The sequence below is a fragment of the Gymnoscopelus microlampas genome, assembly GCF_963454915.1.
Source record: "Gymnoscopelus microlampas genome assembly, chromosome: 17".
Classification (NCBI taxonomy): Eukaryota; Metazoa; Chordata; class Actinopteri; order Myctophiformes; family Myctophidae; genus Gymnoscopelus; species Gymnoscopelus microlampas.
Window position 1 is genome coordinate 14,952,130 of NC_139954.1, and position 18,465 is coordinate 14,970,594.

Consider the following 18,465-nt stretch of genomic DNA (forward strand, 5'->3'; position numbering starts at 1 on the left):
CTTTAGCTGTTGGGGGAAACAGTGTGTCCTCTGTGCTGTGTCTCCGGGGAGGCCTATCATTTCACTCTTACCTGCCAGCGCTGACCTGCACATGGGCCTTGGAACAAGACCCTCTCTGTGTGTTCCCCCCTCTGTGGAAAGGTGCCCGGTGTGTGCTTGACCCAGGAGCGGGTTGAGATGCCTGAGCGAAGTTAACCCCAGTCATTTTACCTTTTAGTACCCACGCATGCAGGAATTCAAGTGCTCGGGAGACGTTTCCGCATTTTATTTTGAGCTGCATGTTGTTGGAGAGAGAATCCTAACAGAGAATCCTGCATTTGTGATGAAAGCGTTCTTTTAGTATAGATTTAGTTTGTGCTTTAGAAAAGGAATGAGAGACAGACCTCTTAAACGCCTTTAATTCATTAATTCTACTTATGTTGGCTGTTTTTCAAAAGCTGTCAGAACAGTCAGTAGTCTACAGTATATACTTAAATGTCAAGTTTGTTGTCACATCACAAGTGTACTGGTGCAAAAGTGTATACAAACTCCAACGAATCGCAATTACGAAATGCTGTAGTTAACCTGAAAAGGAAAATGTCAAATAACCAACCAACCTGCCAGCCAACCTACTGCCAGTCCAAGTCCCCCATGACCCCTTGTAAAAGTGAGGTGAATCTCATGCATCACGCCTGTCTGGAAACAGAAACCTAAGAAGAAATTGTCATGTTTTCCTTGTAAAGAAAATCCCGACAATTCCTTCATCACAATGCCGATGCTCACTCACATTTTCTTCCTGTTGATGCTGAGCCACTGGATTAACGGGCGAGATTCCTGTGAACCGTGCACAGTTTGCTAAACCTCGGTAGATGTTTTCATGTTTCAATGGATTTCAGCGTGACGCACTTGACTTGAAGCAACACGGCACTAGAGCCAGGCATTTGATATACAGTACACCCCGATCAAGGGTGAAGCAGCCATTGGCTCTTTTTTGAATTTAGGGGAAAGAAAATATAGCTTAGTGTTATGTGCAGGATTAAGCTAACAATGGAGGAACACCTGAGCACTTGACGGGACGACACAAAAGACTTTGAGAATTAGGTTTCACTTGTGAAAAGTCAATAGGTGATCCCCATTTCTACAGGAAATGGGTTGTTTTCCTTGCCATTCGTGCAAGACTTTGACTCTGAGAAATGATCCAGCAACTGTTTTGAGTTGGAGTCCTGTAAGACCTCAGAGACCCATTTCAATTTATTTTTCTGGGTAACCTTGTGGCTTAAGAGCCTACGGTAATCACCTGATGAACTCTTGCATTTGTGGGAAAATGCAGTGTGTACATAATCAGTAGGTGTGAATGTGGAGTGAAATGTTCCCAGTCTATGTCGTTTGACGAGGTCTTTATATTATCTTGCAACTTTCCCAGTGTTATGTCAACCTACAGGAGTTTTAATGTGTACTGCATTGTGAGGGGATATTTTTTTGTTTCAGTCTACAACTAAACGTTGAATAGGCTTGTGCCTGAGTCCTTTAGCCATTTCGAAGGCAACTCCCATTACTTTTAACTGTTCACGGTCAAAGGATTTGTGAATCCGATGAGCGGATATTTCTTTTACAAATGGCCTTTCAAGACATTGCAGATTCTGTGATGCGTAAAGCTGCTCACAAAGGCTCTGGAACTGGGAGATAATAGGACACAAAAGGCGTTCGTTGAGCTTCTTAAAGTGGTTTTAATTCACTTGGCAATGCACAGTGGATAGAATGACGGTGGAAATGATAGATTAAGGGCCTGCCGGGGCAACTGTATTTCTCACCCTAAAGTCATGGTTGTGTGCCCCTTTTCTTGGAAGATAAAACGGAGGCCTAACTCGGACCTTGTGGCCCTTGTGGCATGGGCACAACATAATACACCCTATTTAGCCCTATACCATCAACCTCCAATGTCTTTGTGAACCCCATGAATGTGGCCTTTATGCTGCAGTTTTGTTGATATTTCTCTACTGTGTGTGGGGGATTTTCTTGTCTTCTTTCTAATACTTGGCAAGGCAACGCGGCATTCGCTCTTGGCAACGTCCAAAATCCCACGAAGTCTCACTCTGGGGGCCTTTGTAGCCATTCAAAACACATCCGAGTGATGGACAGAGAGCTCGGCTCTCCCAGGTCGCATCCCGCGCGAATCCAAATGCGCCTTTTGTCGATATCTGTGGCGGCGGTCTGTTTTCCCGGGGACTTTTCTGCCCAAGGTCGGATGCCACGGGGCTCCGGGGGTAATTACTGTGACAGTGGGAGCAGAAGTTAGGGCCGGGCTACCCAGGTCCACCAATCATGTTTTCATCATCGGGAGAATGTTTTTCTTTGGGGAGGTAATAAATCCCCCCCTTTGACATGCTGCATTTACTCTGAATACACACAGGAAGAAAGACCCCAGATTTTCTCTCTCTCTCTCCCTCTCTCTCTCCATTATGCACCAGTGCTTGTAACAAGCCGAGGCAAATCATTGTAGCGAGCTCGCCCTCTCTGTTTTTTAAAAGGATAGGTTTGCACACTTAGACATTCCACTGTAGAGGAATTTCATAGGTATTTGCACTGGAATGCGGCATCTCAGTGGACTGAGGGATATATTGAAAGGGCGTAATGGAATTTAGTCACAAAGGTGTTAAGTCCAATAAAATAGTTTGTGGACCCCTCTTTGCCACGGTTAAGCCCCTTACTGCATTATAAAGCGTTTGTTTACTTGTATAACAAGATTGACTTTTGTAGTGAACAATGAAGTGGACACAACATAGACTTACAGTAAGTGTCAAAAGACCAGGTTTGAAGTGAATCACCTTAAAAAAAATCAAGGTTATGGCCCAGACTGTGGCGTAGCGGTCCAGGCACCTAGGCTCAAAAGTAGCCTGACACTGCATCACGAGTCCTGTTCCAGACGATCTTTGCTGCATGTCTCTCCCCATCTCTCTCTCTCCCTGTTTCCTGTCTATCTCCACTATTCACTGTAAAATAAAGGCAGTAAAGGCCCAAAATATATATATAAAAAAAAACAATTCAATGTTATGTACTTTTGCTTAATTGAAACAGAACATTGGCGAGAGGCAGGAAAACTAGGGCGGATTAATGGGATGATCAGCAACACAGGCCCTGAGCTGAATCGAGTTAAATGCTTGAGTCATTCACTGCATAAATTTGAATACGCTTTTTTTCCCCCCCTTTGCAAGTGTGATCTGATGGCACTCTGTGCCTCACATCCTCAAAAGACAAAAGGAAACATTTGAGTGTGCAACGGAGAAAGCTGGTTCGAGTCGTTATTTTTAGTATGACGGGAGTCGAAACTCGATAGGCCCTCATAAAATACGGCACATGTGTCACGTTCCCGCACTAATCCCCGTTGATGAGAACAAGTGTGTCCCGTCGCACCAGACGATGGAATCCCTAATCAAGTCACACTCTTAGACCTGATGCTGCGCATGTGTTGCGCACGCCTGTAATCCTACACATGGATCATTGGCATGCCAGACATGTATAGCGTACATACAGGCTCGATATATTTATGTAACCCCCCCCCCCCCTCCCCAACCCCACCCCATCCCCGGGCTGTGTTTTTAAAGGGGAACGCCGCTGAAAAAGTAAGAATTCACAAATTGAGTTTCTATACATTACTAGTTTTATTTATTCTTCCCATACATGCTGTATGAATTAGTCTGTGAAGCACTTAGGTACAGTTGTCCTGAACCTGAAATGTGATATGATCATTCATTATAGTCTTAATGCGGTCCAATCAATATTGTGTGTGCCCCCATAGTTTCTGAGTGACTGGTGCGTGTGTCTATGTGAGTTTGTGGCCCCATGGAATGTTTCTCCAGGGGGAAAGTTCATAATGAACTTCATACCAAATTAAACTTTCTTTGTTTAGTGTTTGGCTTGTCAGTTTTTAACTAAAATGTTAACTTTTCTCATGGAATACCCCATTCTCTCCCTGGCACCTTGCATCTTCACCAATCCATTGTGAATGAATTTCTACTTGATCTACAAGCTCACAACGCGGCACATCGCAACACGCTGTGAGCTTGTAGATCGGCTAATGTTCGCCCCCAGAATGGGGATGCTAGGGTTCAAGTGGTTACAGCTCTCGTTTATAAAAGTTGACATGACTGTGCTTGACCACAGGAATATACAGTACATATAACAGCGACTCCAAACTTTTTACTGGATCAGGGCCCACACTTTATTCTGGTACACAAGAGACACAGTGGTTCTCAGAACTTAATCTGCCACTTGTATGGCTTCTGTGTGTCTATCTGCATTGGCAAGCCATCGTGGCGTGAGTCTGGAAATAGCCTAAATACCTCAACATCATTGTACTTTATCCTCGAGGACTCCCTCCATAGCTATGTTCCGACAAATGTTTGGGCTGTAACTTGTTATGTAAATAGAAGCTACGGGAAATATGTCACTTTAATGGGTGTGTGGAAGTAATGTAATATGCTTTCAAATTGGGATGCAAGTTGGGATGTGTGTCCAACACAGCTTTGAAATTTTATTTTGTGGTTTTAATTACCAGGTTTACATGTTTAAGTAGTATTTACAAAAGAAAAATGTTTAATCATTAAAGTGGTACTTTAAACATCACATCCTATATGCACAAGATATGAGATGTCGCCTCATTTATCCCTTTTCCTTATGTCATATAAATGAAGCTAATGGAAAGAGGTAAACCTTCTTAGATTGCTGTGTGCACTACATTTCTTCATTGTTACAGCATACTGTGAGTGGCCTTAAAAGCAACTCACGTAATCTTGAGTATCAGAAGAGAGAATCCAAGGAATCAATTAACGTAGCACTCTTAGATAGGGAAGTCTTATTTGTAATATACTGTAACAGTATTTATTTAAAGACAATGTAAAATGCATTAGGTTTTAACGTCAAAAGTAGCACATTTTATCTTTTCTGATAGTCAAGCTGCCTTTGTCACTGATAACAACAGTCCGTCTAGCAGTATAAAGATAACGTGCATTTAAACGGAGGAAATTAAACAAGCTACGTTTAATGGCTGCTTTATCAGTCTGTTAACAGCTCCCTCCAGTAATGTATCATTGCTTATCATTATACAGTTGATAGCATGTCTTTACTGTCATACATTCCTCTGATCGTGCCCTGCTCTACCAAAACTAGTCATATGTTTAATCTACAGTAATTCATGTTTAATCTACAGTAAGATTTTTTTTCTCAGATGGATTCCCAGATTTAATCTAGAGCTTGCTAATGATGCCAACATGATGGTCTTACCTCCCATATTGCACATTTCTATCATCAAACAGCTTTTGAAGAACAGCCTCAATTCTCAGTACTGGTTGCCCACTTGTTGTCACCGTTGTCTCAGCAATTATCTGCATGGAAAACAAAGGTTCACAAGTAAACAGTATTTCACAAGTATTTCCTGGTTTAGCTGATAAGAAATTCTGTACGTGGGGTTTGCCATATCGCATAATAGCAAAGGTGCTACAGTATTAGTAGTAACTCAGTGGCATTAGTAGTACGTGAAAGTCAAATTGCTGTCTTTTCTACAGTATTTACTGGCAGACATTTTTACACAAAACCCACTCACCGCTGTGTGTTATAGTCTCAAACTATAAATTATGTACAAATTGGCCTACTCTTTAATCCACATACGGCTGAAATACCCAATAGTTTTCATGTTATATCCCAATGGAATATTTACAACTAAAGAACTCAAACATGAGACAAAGGAACCTGGTTCTCTTGCCCTCACTCCCTCGGAGCCTGGCCAAACATTTGGATTTCCACGTCACTTTTATCTGGGACAAGTATGTGACTTCTGTTTGCTCGATGTCTGGGCAGGTCGCAGGCATTCTGACTGGGGGACGAGCAGCAGACATGAAAGTAATGGAAGTTAGAATAGATAGAGAAAAAAACAGTGAATTGAGATTCATACTCTTTCAAGTTGCCACATCGCATGTAGTCAAAACAATGACAGAGCTATGTGGCTTCTCAGAGACAGTTTACTGAAATACATGAAGCACTTCAAAGTAGTGGGACACGGAAGAAAATGAGTTTTTGCAGTAGTGTTGCTATGACTACATAACAATTTGAATGGTTTCACAGGGTTCATGTCCATGTGCTTTTTAACCAGTAGATGGGGATATTGCCATTGATATCGGTTACATTGAAAAATGTAATATGTGTGCATAACTGTAAACTAAAACTCTCTGCTAATTGAACTGAACTTGAAAGCAAAGATGCAAATTAGTCCTCAACAATAGCCTATTCACGTTTTCTTGGAATGTTTTCCTGGAATGCAAAAAGAGTAGGCTACAGACACACTTGACCTTTGCAGTGCATCTAAAGGCACTTAATGTCTTTACATTTTAAGTTATATTTCTTATATTGCGTTATAAATTGCGACTGTTCCTTGTTAGGCTGCTATGCAAAACATTTCACAAAAGGAATGCGCTTCCGAGTTATAAAAGTTTTGTGAGGGAGAAGCGGCGACAGCCCCTCTCTTCTACACCAAGGTTTAAAAGTGATTCCAATGTCAACACAATTAAAATCTCCCGTGGCTAAGTGATGGGAGGGTAATGTCCCATCTCTCTCTCGCTCTCTCTCTGCAACAAGGTCCATTTCTCAGAAGTTAATTCAATTAAAGCAGACAAAAGGCCCACTGGCACCAATAAAGTTCATGTGAAATGTGAGGCTGTGCGATGGACACGCAGTGTCTTGCGCCCATTCGAGCGTGATTCACATTTGCATAATGCTCAGCCATTGGGCAGGCCTGTGGTCACCATGGGTTACAGTTGGTGTGGTGAAGCAATGTGGTACTGCAGCTAGTGGATGTGTCTTGTCTGAAGCTGACAGACCGGGGTCAAACCCTCCAACACACACACACACACACACACACACACACACACACACACACACACACACACACACACACACACACACACACACACACACACAAACAACAACATGGTCTGAGTCTCACGTTTCCGCACAAAAGTGACATTGTGTTGCCATCATGTACAAATGCCGTCCTTTTCTTTGTTGTTTGCATATTGACAGCTATGTTATGGCCAAGGACACAGGATGAACTCATGTAATAACATTCAAATTTGACCAACTCAAATGAGCGCGTTTTGATCAGTGTAAATATATATCTCATAATAAAAATATATCTCATAATAAGTTGTCTAACAAGGATGATAAAGAGGCATACAAATTAACATCTAGATTTTTTTTTTTTTTACTTAAACCTCTGGTCAATATCCAAAATGATTAGTTTTTACCACATGGTCGTATGCTACATTTTAATGTCCCCCCGATATTGTGAAAACCTTTTCAGTTTCAGTCCAACGACATGATTTTAATTCATATTGTGGTCTTCATGGAGAGTGCCTTAAAACGTGCATAATGTATTCATAATTTCACTTTAGTGTCACCTCCAGAGCATATATGCATGAACCGCTGCTGTGCTTACAGAACCTCTGAACCCCTGTAATCATTGTGGAATTCCAACAACTGATGTCATTTCCCCAGCTCATGTGGAGTATATAGATATACACCTAATATACAACCAAAATGCAGCTCTACTACCACTGTTGTGTTTCTTGGAAAGCCTCCAAGACATGGCGCAACCCACCCTGAGTGTTTTTGTGTGGGCCATGTTCTGGTGGATGGGTGTGTGTGTTGGAGGGAGTTTGTGAGGGCTCAGGGCAGGAGAGACTTGGAGACCTGTTGCGTGAAGAGGGGTCCCCTGGGGCTTTGCAGGGCCATGCTGGTTTGTTTACGGCCTATTAGCCAACAGTGTTGCAAAGAGAGAGCGTTACTCACTCAGGGCTTGAAGAAATAATGCAGTATATTGACTGATAAAAATAAACAAATACATTGAGATTACGTACACATTTTTATAATATTTTCCTATGTAATTTCTAGCACTTCAAAATTGTGGTCTGTCTAAAAATAATGTGTAAGCTCTTTTAGTCTTCAGCATGCCACTGATTAGGCCAGTGATTATGCACAGTAATACCTAAAAATGAAATAATCAATATTGTGATTCTTAATATCGTTAGCCTCATAGCATTTACCTAACTCACTTTTTGCTCTAATTGACATTTTTGCTTAGCTCTACTCTCATAACACTGCTGCATCATTGTGCCTTATTGCCTATGTCTTAAGCCAATCAGAATGCTTGTTACATTCCAAAATGACTTAGGCAGAAAGTACAAGCATTCTGATAGGCTGAGCACATTGGCAATAAGGCAGGATGAATCAGCAGTGTTAGGAGAGTAGAGTTAGGCAGATAAAAGGCAGATAAACGTGACTTAGGGAAAATGAGTTCGAAGTCATCTAGGTGACTTAGGCAGAACGTGATTTCTTTAGTTTTGTCTCTCTTGAAAACCTTACAAATATGAGTTAGGCAATTATGCTATGAGGCTAAAAAAAAAATCTGTACAGTTTGTGGTCAATAAGTGAATTTCTTATTGAAAAGACATGTGTAGGTAGCAGTCCTTTAAGCTTCGTGCATCAAAATAAACCAAAAGGACACGGCAGGGCTGCTTTCATGTGGTACGAGGAAGTACAAGCTCTTCTAATTTCAGTCTGTGCCTCTTCCATATTCACAACATACAGGGTGGTGGGTGCTTTGACTGTTTATATTGTATGCACACACACACACACACACACACACGCACACGCACACGCACGGGGGGGGGGGGGGGGGGGTCTGGCCACTCCTTTTTCAGCAGCACTCACGGAGGCCCACGGCTTAGAACTTTGACGAGTGATAAACAATCGCTCAGAAAGTAAAACCCCCCATGTTAAAACCTGAACACACAAGCTAGACTTTGATGCAGGTGAGGGGGATTTAGGGTGGCTTCAGGAAGAATGAACACTATGTACTTTGTGTCTAGTGGTTTTACTTATGTTTACAATACTCGGACAGTCACGACCCCCCCCCCCTCAGCTCTTACACAGACAACTAATATACACACACTCAGGCATGTACTGCAAGGGTAAATCTTTCTTACATGTTAAATTAGCACTCAGGATTTTACTGTACATTTCTACACATGGATATCTACTGTTCACACTCAATTAATCTACCTAGATTAGCTAGCAATAACACAATATAAAAATACTCTGTTACAAGTAAAAGGCCTGTGTTCAAAATGTTACTTGAGTAAAAGTACAAAAGTATTGGCTTCAAAATATACTTAAAGCACCAAAAGTAAAAGTAAATGTTTGAAAATAGCAGATCTTTGTCGTTGTGAGCTTGTGTGAACTTTTTTGTGTCGATTTGTTGATAACAAATAACAAATATGTATATATATTTTTTAAAGCACCTCGAAGATTAATCGAAAAAGCAATTGATAGAATAACCGCTAAGAAAATAATCAACAGTTGCAGCCCTAAATCTGTGTTCAGTCCCATATGTAAGGCCTCTCCAATTCTACCACACTTTTCCCCTTTTTCTCTGTGTCAGCCCCACTAGTGGAAGTACAGTGGAGTCAAGTTGCAATGAGCTATTAATTAAAATTTAATACAATGCATCCTTTATCCTTGTGTTTTAAAATATTTTTCCATGGTCCCTGACCCTGATGAATTGAACATATATATAAGTATAAGCCCTGGCTTTGGCCGCTGCAGGAAGAAGAAGCCCTCCTGTTCTGCCAGTCGATGAGCAGGAAGTCAGATGTCAGGCATAGGAGCTGTTCTCAGCTTAAACACTGACCACAGAAAAGGATCACAAGCAAAGAACAGCTTCTGGTGTTCCCACTCTCCATGTTGTGATGCCCTGACACAGGCTTTTTCCATAGTCTATATGTGTGTGCATTTTGTGTATGTGTGTGTGTGTGTGTGTGTGTGTGTGTGTGTGTGTGTGTGTGTGTGTGTGTGTGTGTGTGTGTGTGTGTGTGTGTGTGTGTGTGTGTGTGTGTGTGTGTGTGTGTGTGTGTGTGTGTGTGTGTGTGTGTGTGCGCGCGCACGCACATGTAACTGCATGCACACATGTTACCGTGTATGTGTGTGTGTACGTGCAAGTGTACAAGTGTGTGTGCGTGTGTTCGTGCTCGTTTCCTCTCCCCTGACTAACAACACTCCCCAGGAAACGTGTCAGGATAAGGCCAGCTAGCCTCTCGCTGCTCAGTGTGTCCAACTTCCAGGGACCATGACACAGTGTCCGTAAGTCCAGACGAGGCTGTTTAATATTCGAGACGGTCCTGAATCTTGTGAGGAGTTCTTGTCCTGGGCGTCCTTAAAGCCAGCTCTGCCATGTCCTTCTGGATGGTGAGTGCCACTGTGACAAATCCTTGTTGTTTATATTCGACTGTGGCCAGTACTAAAGTTCTGTCTCGGATGTGAGCGTGCTCTGTGAGAAAATGGCAAAATGCATTGTGAAGTGTCAGTTTATCGTGGATGTAGGGAGGTGGTTCTTAAATGTTTTAATTTGAAGGACCGGGTCGGGTTCCATAGACGGAAGACAGTTGTCAGCTATCAAATAACTGGGAAAGGGGGAGATATTGTGTTTCTATGCAATAGCTTGTGAATGTGAATATGAGAATCAAATAATTTTGCATCACAACTGCGGTAGTTGTATTTGGTCTCCCTGCACTTCTGTTGAGACATGTAGATCCCGTGGTCTGGTAGGGGTATAGGACCACTATTGGTTGACATTAGGTGCTGCCTGAAGGTCAAAATTCAATTTATCCCCTGAGCAAGCAGGCATACTCTCTTAGCTCAGACAGGTAAAACGTTCAGCACGTTTTTCCAATCAAACATTTTGAGAATGGAGGAGGGCGTATCACTGTTGTACTGTAGTTAAACAGTACAACAACTCATTGTCATACATGGTGCTGTGCTACCTTTTTTTGTGTTACAATCTTTGTCCTGACTCTAGAATACAAGTGGTGTTGTCTTTTGAAATACGATTCTAGCTCGTGTTTGTGATGCGAGAGAATTTTTCGAAAAGTCTTTGTAGCACAGCGGCCCCTGAGCCCCAGAAGCCTAATATCTCCCTTAGCCAGGGGGGGGGGGGGGGGGGGTCCCCTTTGGATGAACGGTAGATAATGGGTTTCCCACGCATGCGCCCGCAGGGTTCAAAACCGGGTAGTTCGTTTCACCTTTAGTGTTTGTGTGTGTGTCGACTGCCTTGCATTTAGTTTGATGAACTTAGAAAGATCACAGACACTCTCACATCTCCTTTTAGCACATTATATACTGTTTGTCCATCCATCTCTGTCACTGTCTTTGTCCTCTGCCTGCCTGTCACTTTGTGGAGGACGCCTGGACAGCTAATGACTCTATGGGTCGCACAGAACATAATAACTTTTACAATGCTTTACAATGGGCTGTCCACTCATCAGTGGAGGTGACCCCGGTGTCTGTTGTTTAACACACGCCAGCCTGTCTGTGGAAAACACTGAACACAGCCCTTTGTTCTTGTTTCTGCCTTTGTTTCTTTTCCGAACTGATCTTCAAATTAGTGAACAATGGCTGTTAGATAACTGCCTGCAACATTCACTAAGAGAATGCCCACCTGCTCGAGTCTCTCCATGAAATGGAGAAGATTAATAAAGTGTCTGTCTGTTTAAATCAACTATTAAATCAAAATGAGCTTAACCCATTCAAACCGGGAAAGCATCTGTGTCATTTTAGATAGCAGATATACAAGATATACAAGCTCACAGCGCGTCACTTCGTGCCGCGCTGCGAGCTTGTATATCTGCTATTTTTGAAAACTTGAAATCTTGAAAGAATTACTGGTCTCGAAGGCATTTGTAGAATCGGCCTCAGGTCTTTATGGGTTAAAGAAAAACTTGTCAAGCTTGGGACACGATTGTGCAAAAGGAGATGTGACATTAGGATTAATAATAAATGTGAGCTGGACCTCAGTACCTTTTCATCACCTCAGTGTCCACACCGCCCCTCTCACTGGCCCGGTCTGAGCTTTTATGAGGGAGCTGATGATTACTCAGATGAGGCCTTTGGTGTTTAAGGTCAACATATTATTGCTTCTCTGAAGGTGAAAATGGTCAGTGTGCGCACTTTGGCCTCTTTGTGTGTGTGTGTATGTGTGTGCATGCAGATGCGTGTGTGCGTGTGTGCAGTTTGTGTGCGTATTGCACACGCATTTGCAGTGCGTGCGTCAGGTCATTCTGTAGATGTTAATTAAGGACTAAATGGTTCGCCGCAGGACCTGCCCTTTGGAATTTGGTATTTACGGCCCCGGTTCTGGAGGATAAAGTCTTCAGAGAATATTTGTTTAGCTTCTTATGGACTGCTGCTTTATTAGTCCCACAGAGGCCCCTGTCCGTCACAGAGAGGCTATGGGAACTCCCCTTGTTGGAAGAAGACAGAATACACGGAATACCTTTTGCTTCAGAGGTCAACATCTAGATGCCAGCTGATTAACCAAATGAGTTTAATGAGCAACATATCGCCGCTGTTGGGTAGAAACCTATGTATTTTTCCCCCCATAAATGAATGCCTTACTTTGTCACACAAAAGTAGCAGAAATAGCAGATCTACAACCTCACAAGGCATCGCGTAGTAACGCTTATTTTAATTGCAAAGCGAAATAACCGCAAATTGTCAATGAATGATGTGCATAATACATACCTCATGTGAAGTACACACACCAGCCCTCTGTCTCCTGAATAGACTCAGTTGTCAAGTTGTCTGGAAGAATGATTTTCTACCATTTTTAGTGAATGGGTTTGTCCTTGTTTTCCCTTATTCCTCCCCCTTTGTTTCAGTCTCTCCCCCCCCCCCCCACTCCTTTCAATCCAACATTTAGCAGAATAAAAGGCAACCAAGAAAGGCCTCATTCTTCCGACACGGTGCAGAGCCCTTCAGCGGAAACGTCTGGGCCTCTCTTTGGTTTTTTTATTCAACCACTTTCAACCTGGCGTCCCTATGTTGGACATGTCATTATAGGCGGAAATAGCACATCGGCTATTTTTCGTGCGACACAGTCCTACAACAAATCACAAAACAGTGGTTAAGTATATAAAAAAGTGTTTCAATACATTTTTCTTTTGTTTAGTTTTTCTGTACGAGGTATCACAATTTGGATTTGAACATTTCAGGCCTGAATGGTGTCCATTTTGTGCTTCTCTTTATCATTTGTCACCAGAGAACAGTATCATTGGTAAAGATTGTGATATCACTTGGCATGCAGTCACAGGGATTGGAACTGATGGCAAGGGAGCTTGGCTGTTCTTAGTGCACCCGGGCCTCCAATAGTATTAACTGTAATTTACTTTAAAGGTTGCCACATTAAGCACCCCATTCTTATACCAATCCTGCAAATGCTCTGGACTGGCAAACCTGAAACTGAAAGTGGTCCAAGAGTTTGATCCAGGCGTCTGTGCAGCAGTGCCTCCATCTGCTGATTTAAGATAGAGCAGTGTCGATTCCGTCAGTTAAATGAAACCAAACAAGCTTTGGTTTAATTCCCTGTGGCCTTGTGCCACGTGCCTCCATTTGCCAAGCGCTCGATCCAAAAAATGGCCCCCCAGGGACCAGTAGTGGCGTGGGAGGGGCAGGGCTTGATTGCCACATTAATCACAGCCACTTTATTGGACGGCTGTAACGTGAAACTTGACACACTTAAAACAAAAGAGGGACTACAGTATGTGGAACGCTTGTTTTGTCTGCTTCATGTTGAATTTGTTCCCCCTCAACAATTCATTTTGACATCCGTGTAAGTAGGGCTGGGCAATTAACTGAAAATATATCGAAACTGACATTTAGAACCGGTGACCAACTGACCTAATCTTGCTCATGTAGGTTCATTGAATAATCGAGAGGCAGGATTCTTTTTTAATAATTATTGTTTTTACTTCTTATATATCAACAAATCGACGCCAACAAAATATGATATAATCGACTAAACTGATTACTCTGATTAACCACGTAACCCTGTTTTATAGTTTTTTTTGTACAAGAATAGCGGAAATAGCTTTTCAGCTGCGAGGTTGTAGATCTGCTATTTTCATGATAAAATGTTTTAACAAAATCGTTCATTAATGTGTAAGGTAGCTAACAGGCCTCAATAAGGAACCCATACCCTCTGTCCATCTGCGTTATGGAAGCAGTGGGCTCTTAAAGCAGCTATGCACATAAGACGGGTGAACCCACCGCATGATGTCACCGCCGTGGCTCAGCCAAACCTCAATGCTCTGGTATTGACAGCTGAATTATGGGGATAAGGTAAGAACTCAGTGGACCACTTAATCACGGTGGTCTGCAGCAGCGAGCTGCACTGTATGGCTGTGTCTGCACTTAATGGGTCTGGGAAAAAAACTCCACAAGCAAACCGTGGATAACTCGTTCCGGCAATTTAATACGTTCTCTATAGGCCAGTGGTTCTCAAACTTTTTCATGTCAAGGACCCCTAAATGAATGTGCATTTGGCCGTGGACCCCCGTCTGAAAAGGTTTTGTGCCAAGGACCCCCAGAAGAGATTTTGAGTAAAAAAAAGAAATCCAAATTATTCAAAATTCTCCAAACATTTATGATATTTTTCAAATATTAAAAAAAAGAGCATATGTACAAGCTCTTAGCGCAGCACGAAGTGATGCCCTGCTGTGAGCTTGTACATCTGCTATTTTTGAACAGCCAATGATTGTGATCCGCTGTATGAACACATTTTGATGGGGACCCCCTGGAACCCCCTCAAAGACCACTGGGGGTCCCCAAACCCCACTTTGAGAACCACTGCTCTTGGCACCACTACCGCTGTTTTATTTTTTTCTCATTTCTTTCCGTTGTGACTTGATATCCCTCAGAGATTTGGTTTATTGCTCCACCGAAATGTCAGATGTGTCGTAACTTTTGCGAATATGAGGGCTGTATTGGGTGAGCACTTTGTGGCCAGAAATATCACACTGCACATTTTATCCTAACATAGTAATTCTTCAATCAAGAGGCAAGTGGCTCAAAAGTGTGAGGCCACAAAATAAGGCTCTTTAATTTGAGGGGAACTAGGGCTCCCATCAGTCTTGACAGGAAAATTGTCATTGCTTTATCGGCCATTTTAAAGACCAAACTGTGTGCAGGGCTGCACAAATAATTGCGCTTAACCATGAAGTACATTATAAATATATCTTTCCCCATATTATATTTTATTCAATTTAATTTAACCTCTCCCCAGGGGGCTCTTCGAAGCCGCACAGCCGTCGTCCACTTCCCCTGCCATTCTCCCCAGGAACAATGGACCGTAACTCCCTAACCTCTCGTCTGGTTTCCTAGAACGGACCTGTCTTTGGGCCGAGTGAAACTTGAAACCAAACTCCATTGTTTTGGACTGACAGAGATGCAGGAAGTACGCAGGATGTTGTCCCCCCCCATCCCCCCCCCCCAAGGTTCTCTGGAACCTCTGTGTCCCCATGCCAAGCATTGTGCAATCCTCTTCTATCCAGGCCAGACTGGTGAGGGCCATTCAGATTGAATTGAGAGAGAGAGATGAGCGGACCCTTCATATATACAGTAGTATACACATATACCAGGGGTCCTCAACAACAAATCTTGAAGGTCCACAAATCCGTTTTTGAATAAGGCTAGGGTCCGCACATGCACGCGCGCGCATGTGCCCCCCGCGCGCGCGATTTTTTCGCGGATTTGGGCGGATTCGGGTACTTTCCCCCCCGTTTTTTCTTACTTTAATTCGGTTTTAGGGTTAGGGTTATAGTTATTAAAAAAAAAAAAAAAAAAAATCTTTTTTTTTTTTTTTAATTATAATTTTCCCAGGGTCCACAGAGAGGTGCCCCGCGGTCCGGAAACGGACCGCGGTCCGCCTGTTGAGGACCCCTGACATATACTATACATCACTGTTTCTCAATCTCCGGTCCGGGGCCCACCACGGGACCAAGTGGACCTCTTGACAGTGTACAAATGCATTTTCTTTTAAGTCTTTGGGACCCCAATCTACACTGTAAAATCTGTGTTAATTTAACTCTTACAAGTCTGTAAATATGAGATTGTAGGCCTACTAATGAGTGTACCAAGTTAATGGGTCCATTTGTTTTGTACACTCTCAGAGTTACAGACCATTTCCATTTGCACCCCCTGGTGGTCCCCAGACCCGATGTTGAGAACCAGCATGCGACAGTGACAGTATATTATATTAGCAGCTGAACACTGAAGTATTTATATGGTCGCTATAAATGGCCATATAAAACTCAACACTTCAGGTCCTACGTATATGGAACCAATTTTGTTCTAGAAAAAGTGGGTTCTTTACGATTGCATCCAAATTTTATTGTATTGTATTTATTGTATTTATATATATTTATATTATCTTATTTTATTTAGAACCTTTGCGAGGGCCGTAGGCTATTCTTCATTAGTTTACATCCCCATTAGCTTCCACTGCCATGGCTGATAACTTTCCAGGGATCCACACAATAGTATACAAACACGAAAGCATACAGACATACAATTGCACAAACATCCACTGACAAGCATCAGAGTAATCAAAAAAAGTCGGATAACTTAAACATGCATGTACAGAGGCTATCAAATAAAGTAATTAGTTGAAAGCCTAAACAAACCACCATGGCAGGTGGTGTGGTCTCTTTCATTATTCTGCTCGAGAGATTTTTTTTTTCTTTATAGGTTTGTAGCTTCTAATTAGTCTAATGTGTGTAATGAGTTCCACTGTCTGGAGGCCCTATAAATTGACTAAGTACAATTAGGGCTGTAACGATCATGAAATTGTATTTGACCAATTAATTATCATTCAAAATATTGCGATTATTGATCCAATTGTGTTTTTGTCATTGAACATTGGAACATATACATATAAATCAAAATTATATTTATGTTTGGCTTATAGGCAGTGATGCTATGCTCATTTGTGAAGTGGTTGCTCTCTATTTTAATGACGTGACGCGCACGTCGCTTAGCACCTACAGCACAGGTCACACAATGGACAATTGATATGCATATAGGCTAATTCCTATGTTAATGTACCTGGCGTGAGTCGGGAGCCTTTGTAAACTTTGATGAAGTGTGAATTTAAAGTAGTTTTAAATCTATGCGTGTGCCTGCGCGTCCCCCTGGCCAAATAAGTGGTTGCTCGGCGTGCAACCCCGTCCACTGAGCATTGCACCCCTGCTTATAGGCTTTGTAAACAACGATTGCACAGGGCAGATACAGGTATGACAAATAACTGAAATATGCAAAGAAATGACTGACATGGCTATACCAATAATCTAAATAAATAATGTACTATGGCCGAAATAGGCCATACTGAATAATGTTATGCTTTAAAATGTGTTATCAAATAGTGGAAATAGCCGATCTACAAGCTCACAGTGTGTGTCATATCTCTGTATTTCAGATAAACTTCAGATAAGACTGGTTGTTCAATTAGCCTCTCAACTGTCATGATAGATGGTGGTGCACATTGTGACATTAGTTTTAAAAGAGCAATGAAGACTTAGTCTTGCAGCCCTATCTCCATATTTCATATTAATTGTGTTTTTGTCTTATTCACAACATGATGCGGTGCAACATGTTGTGAACATTTTGGAAAACATTTTGAAAATGTTGCCCTACAATGACACATACAATACAATGTGGTGTTAGTACGGTATGGTGTTATATAGAGAGAGAATTTTCGTGTGATAGCGATATGCCCTGCCCCATTTTTACAACAATTGCGTCAGTATGGTGTGACCCTCAGTAGAACATGTTGACTGAATGTGTCATGGAAGCTGCTGGAAGCCACAAAAACAGGAAGGCGTTGAGAATACACCCAAACACAACGTTAGGCCTATCTCTCGCACCGTTACTTTCCACAAAATGCAGCCTGTCCGAGTGAGGTTTCCTTCACTCATTTCCTCCAAAGGAAGTAAAACGTCCCTTTTGGGCAGAAACCATGTATGTCCAAAACCGTTACTTTCCAGGAAATGGGGGAAAAAAGAACAAAAGTTCCAATGGATCCTATGTAGTTATGTAGTTATTTTGTCACAAGCTCTCAATAATACTAATTCATACTTTTCATGGGTTAAATATTTATAAACTCCAGTTACTTTCAACCTGGCCTCCTTATTTTGGGCATGTCATTGTAGTTTGCGTGACAAACATTTTCAATTTATTTTCAAAATATATTATAAAAAATTGAGGGAGAAAATAGCCGATCTACATCGCAACACTTTGTGAGCTTGTACATCGGCTATATTCACTGCTACTGCGTGACAATCTCATACGACTGAGTATGAAATAAATAAAGCATTAAAAGATACACGGTCTCTGCCCAGCAGTTAAGAAAAGAAGGGCGTTGCCTGTGCATGCTAAACATGTGGCAATTCTGGAGCCGGGTCGATGCTCTTGATTGATCTGTCTGGAGGTTCAGCAAATGTGAGATTCATCCATAGAGGCAAATATTGTACAATTGTTTGATTTGATAGCTTTGGTAACTAGTGACTTTGCAGATAACCGCTTAAGTCGCATTTGATACTTCATCTATTC

General features: G+C 42.0%; 1 protein-coding gene across 10 annotated transcripts in view; it reads left to right on the top strand.

Moving 5' to 3' along the window:
• Nucleotides 1–18,465, top strand: part of tns1b (tensin 1b) — a 303,232-nt gene that overhangs the window by 6,048 nt on the left and 278,719 nt on the right. The window contains exon 1 of one of the 10 annotated variants that reach the window (XM_084085480.1): nucleotides 10,150–10,272. The exons of the other annotated variants lie outside the window; for them this stretch is intronic. Coding sequence (XP_083941606.1) covers nucleotides 10,258–10,272 — 15 coding nt within the window. The 5' untranslated portion in view covers nucleotides 10,150–10,257. Of the gene's footprint in view, nucleotides 1–10,149; nucleotides 10,273–18,465 lie in introns of those variants that run through there. 10 annotated transcript variants of the gene reach the window in all.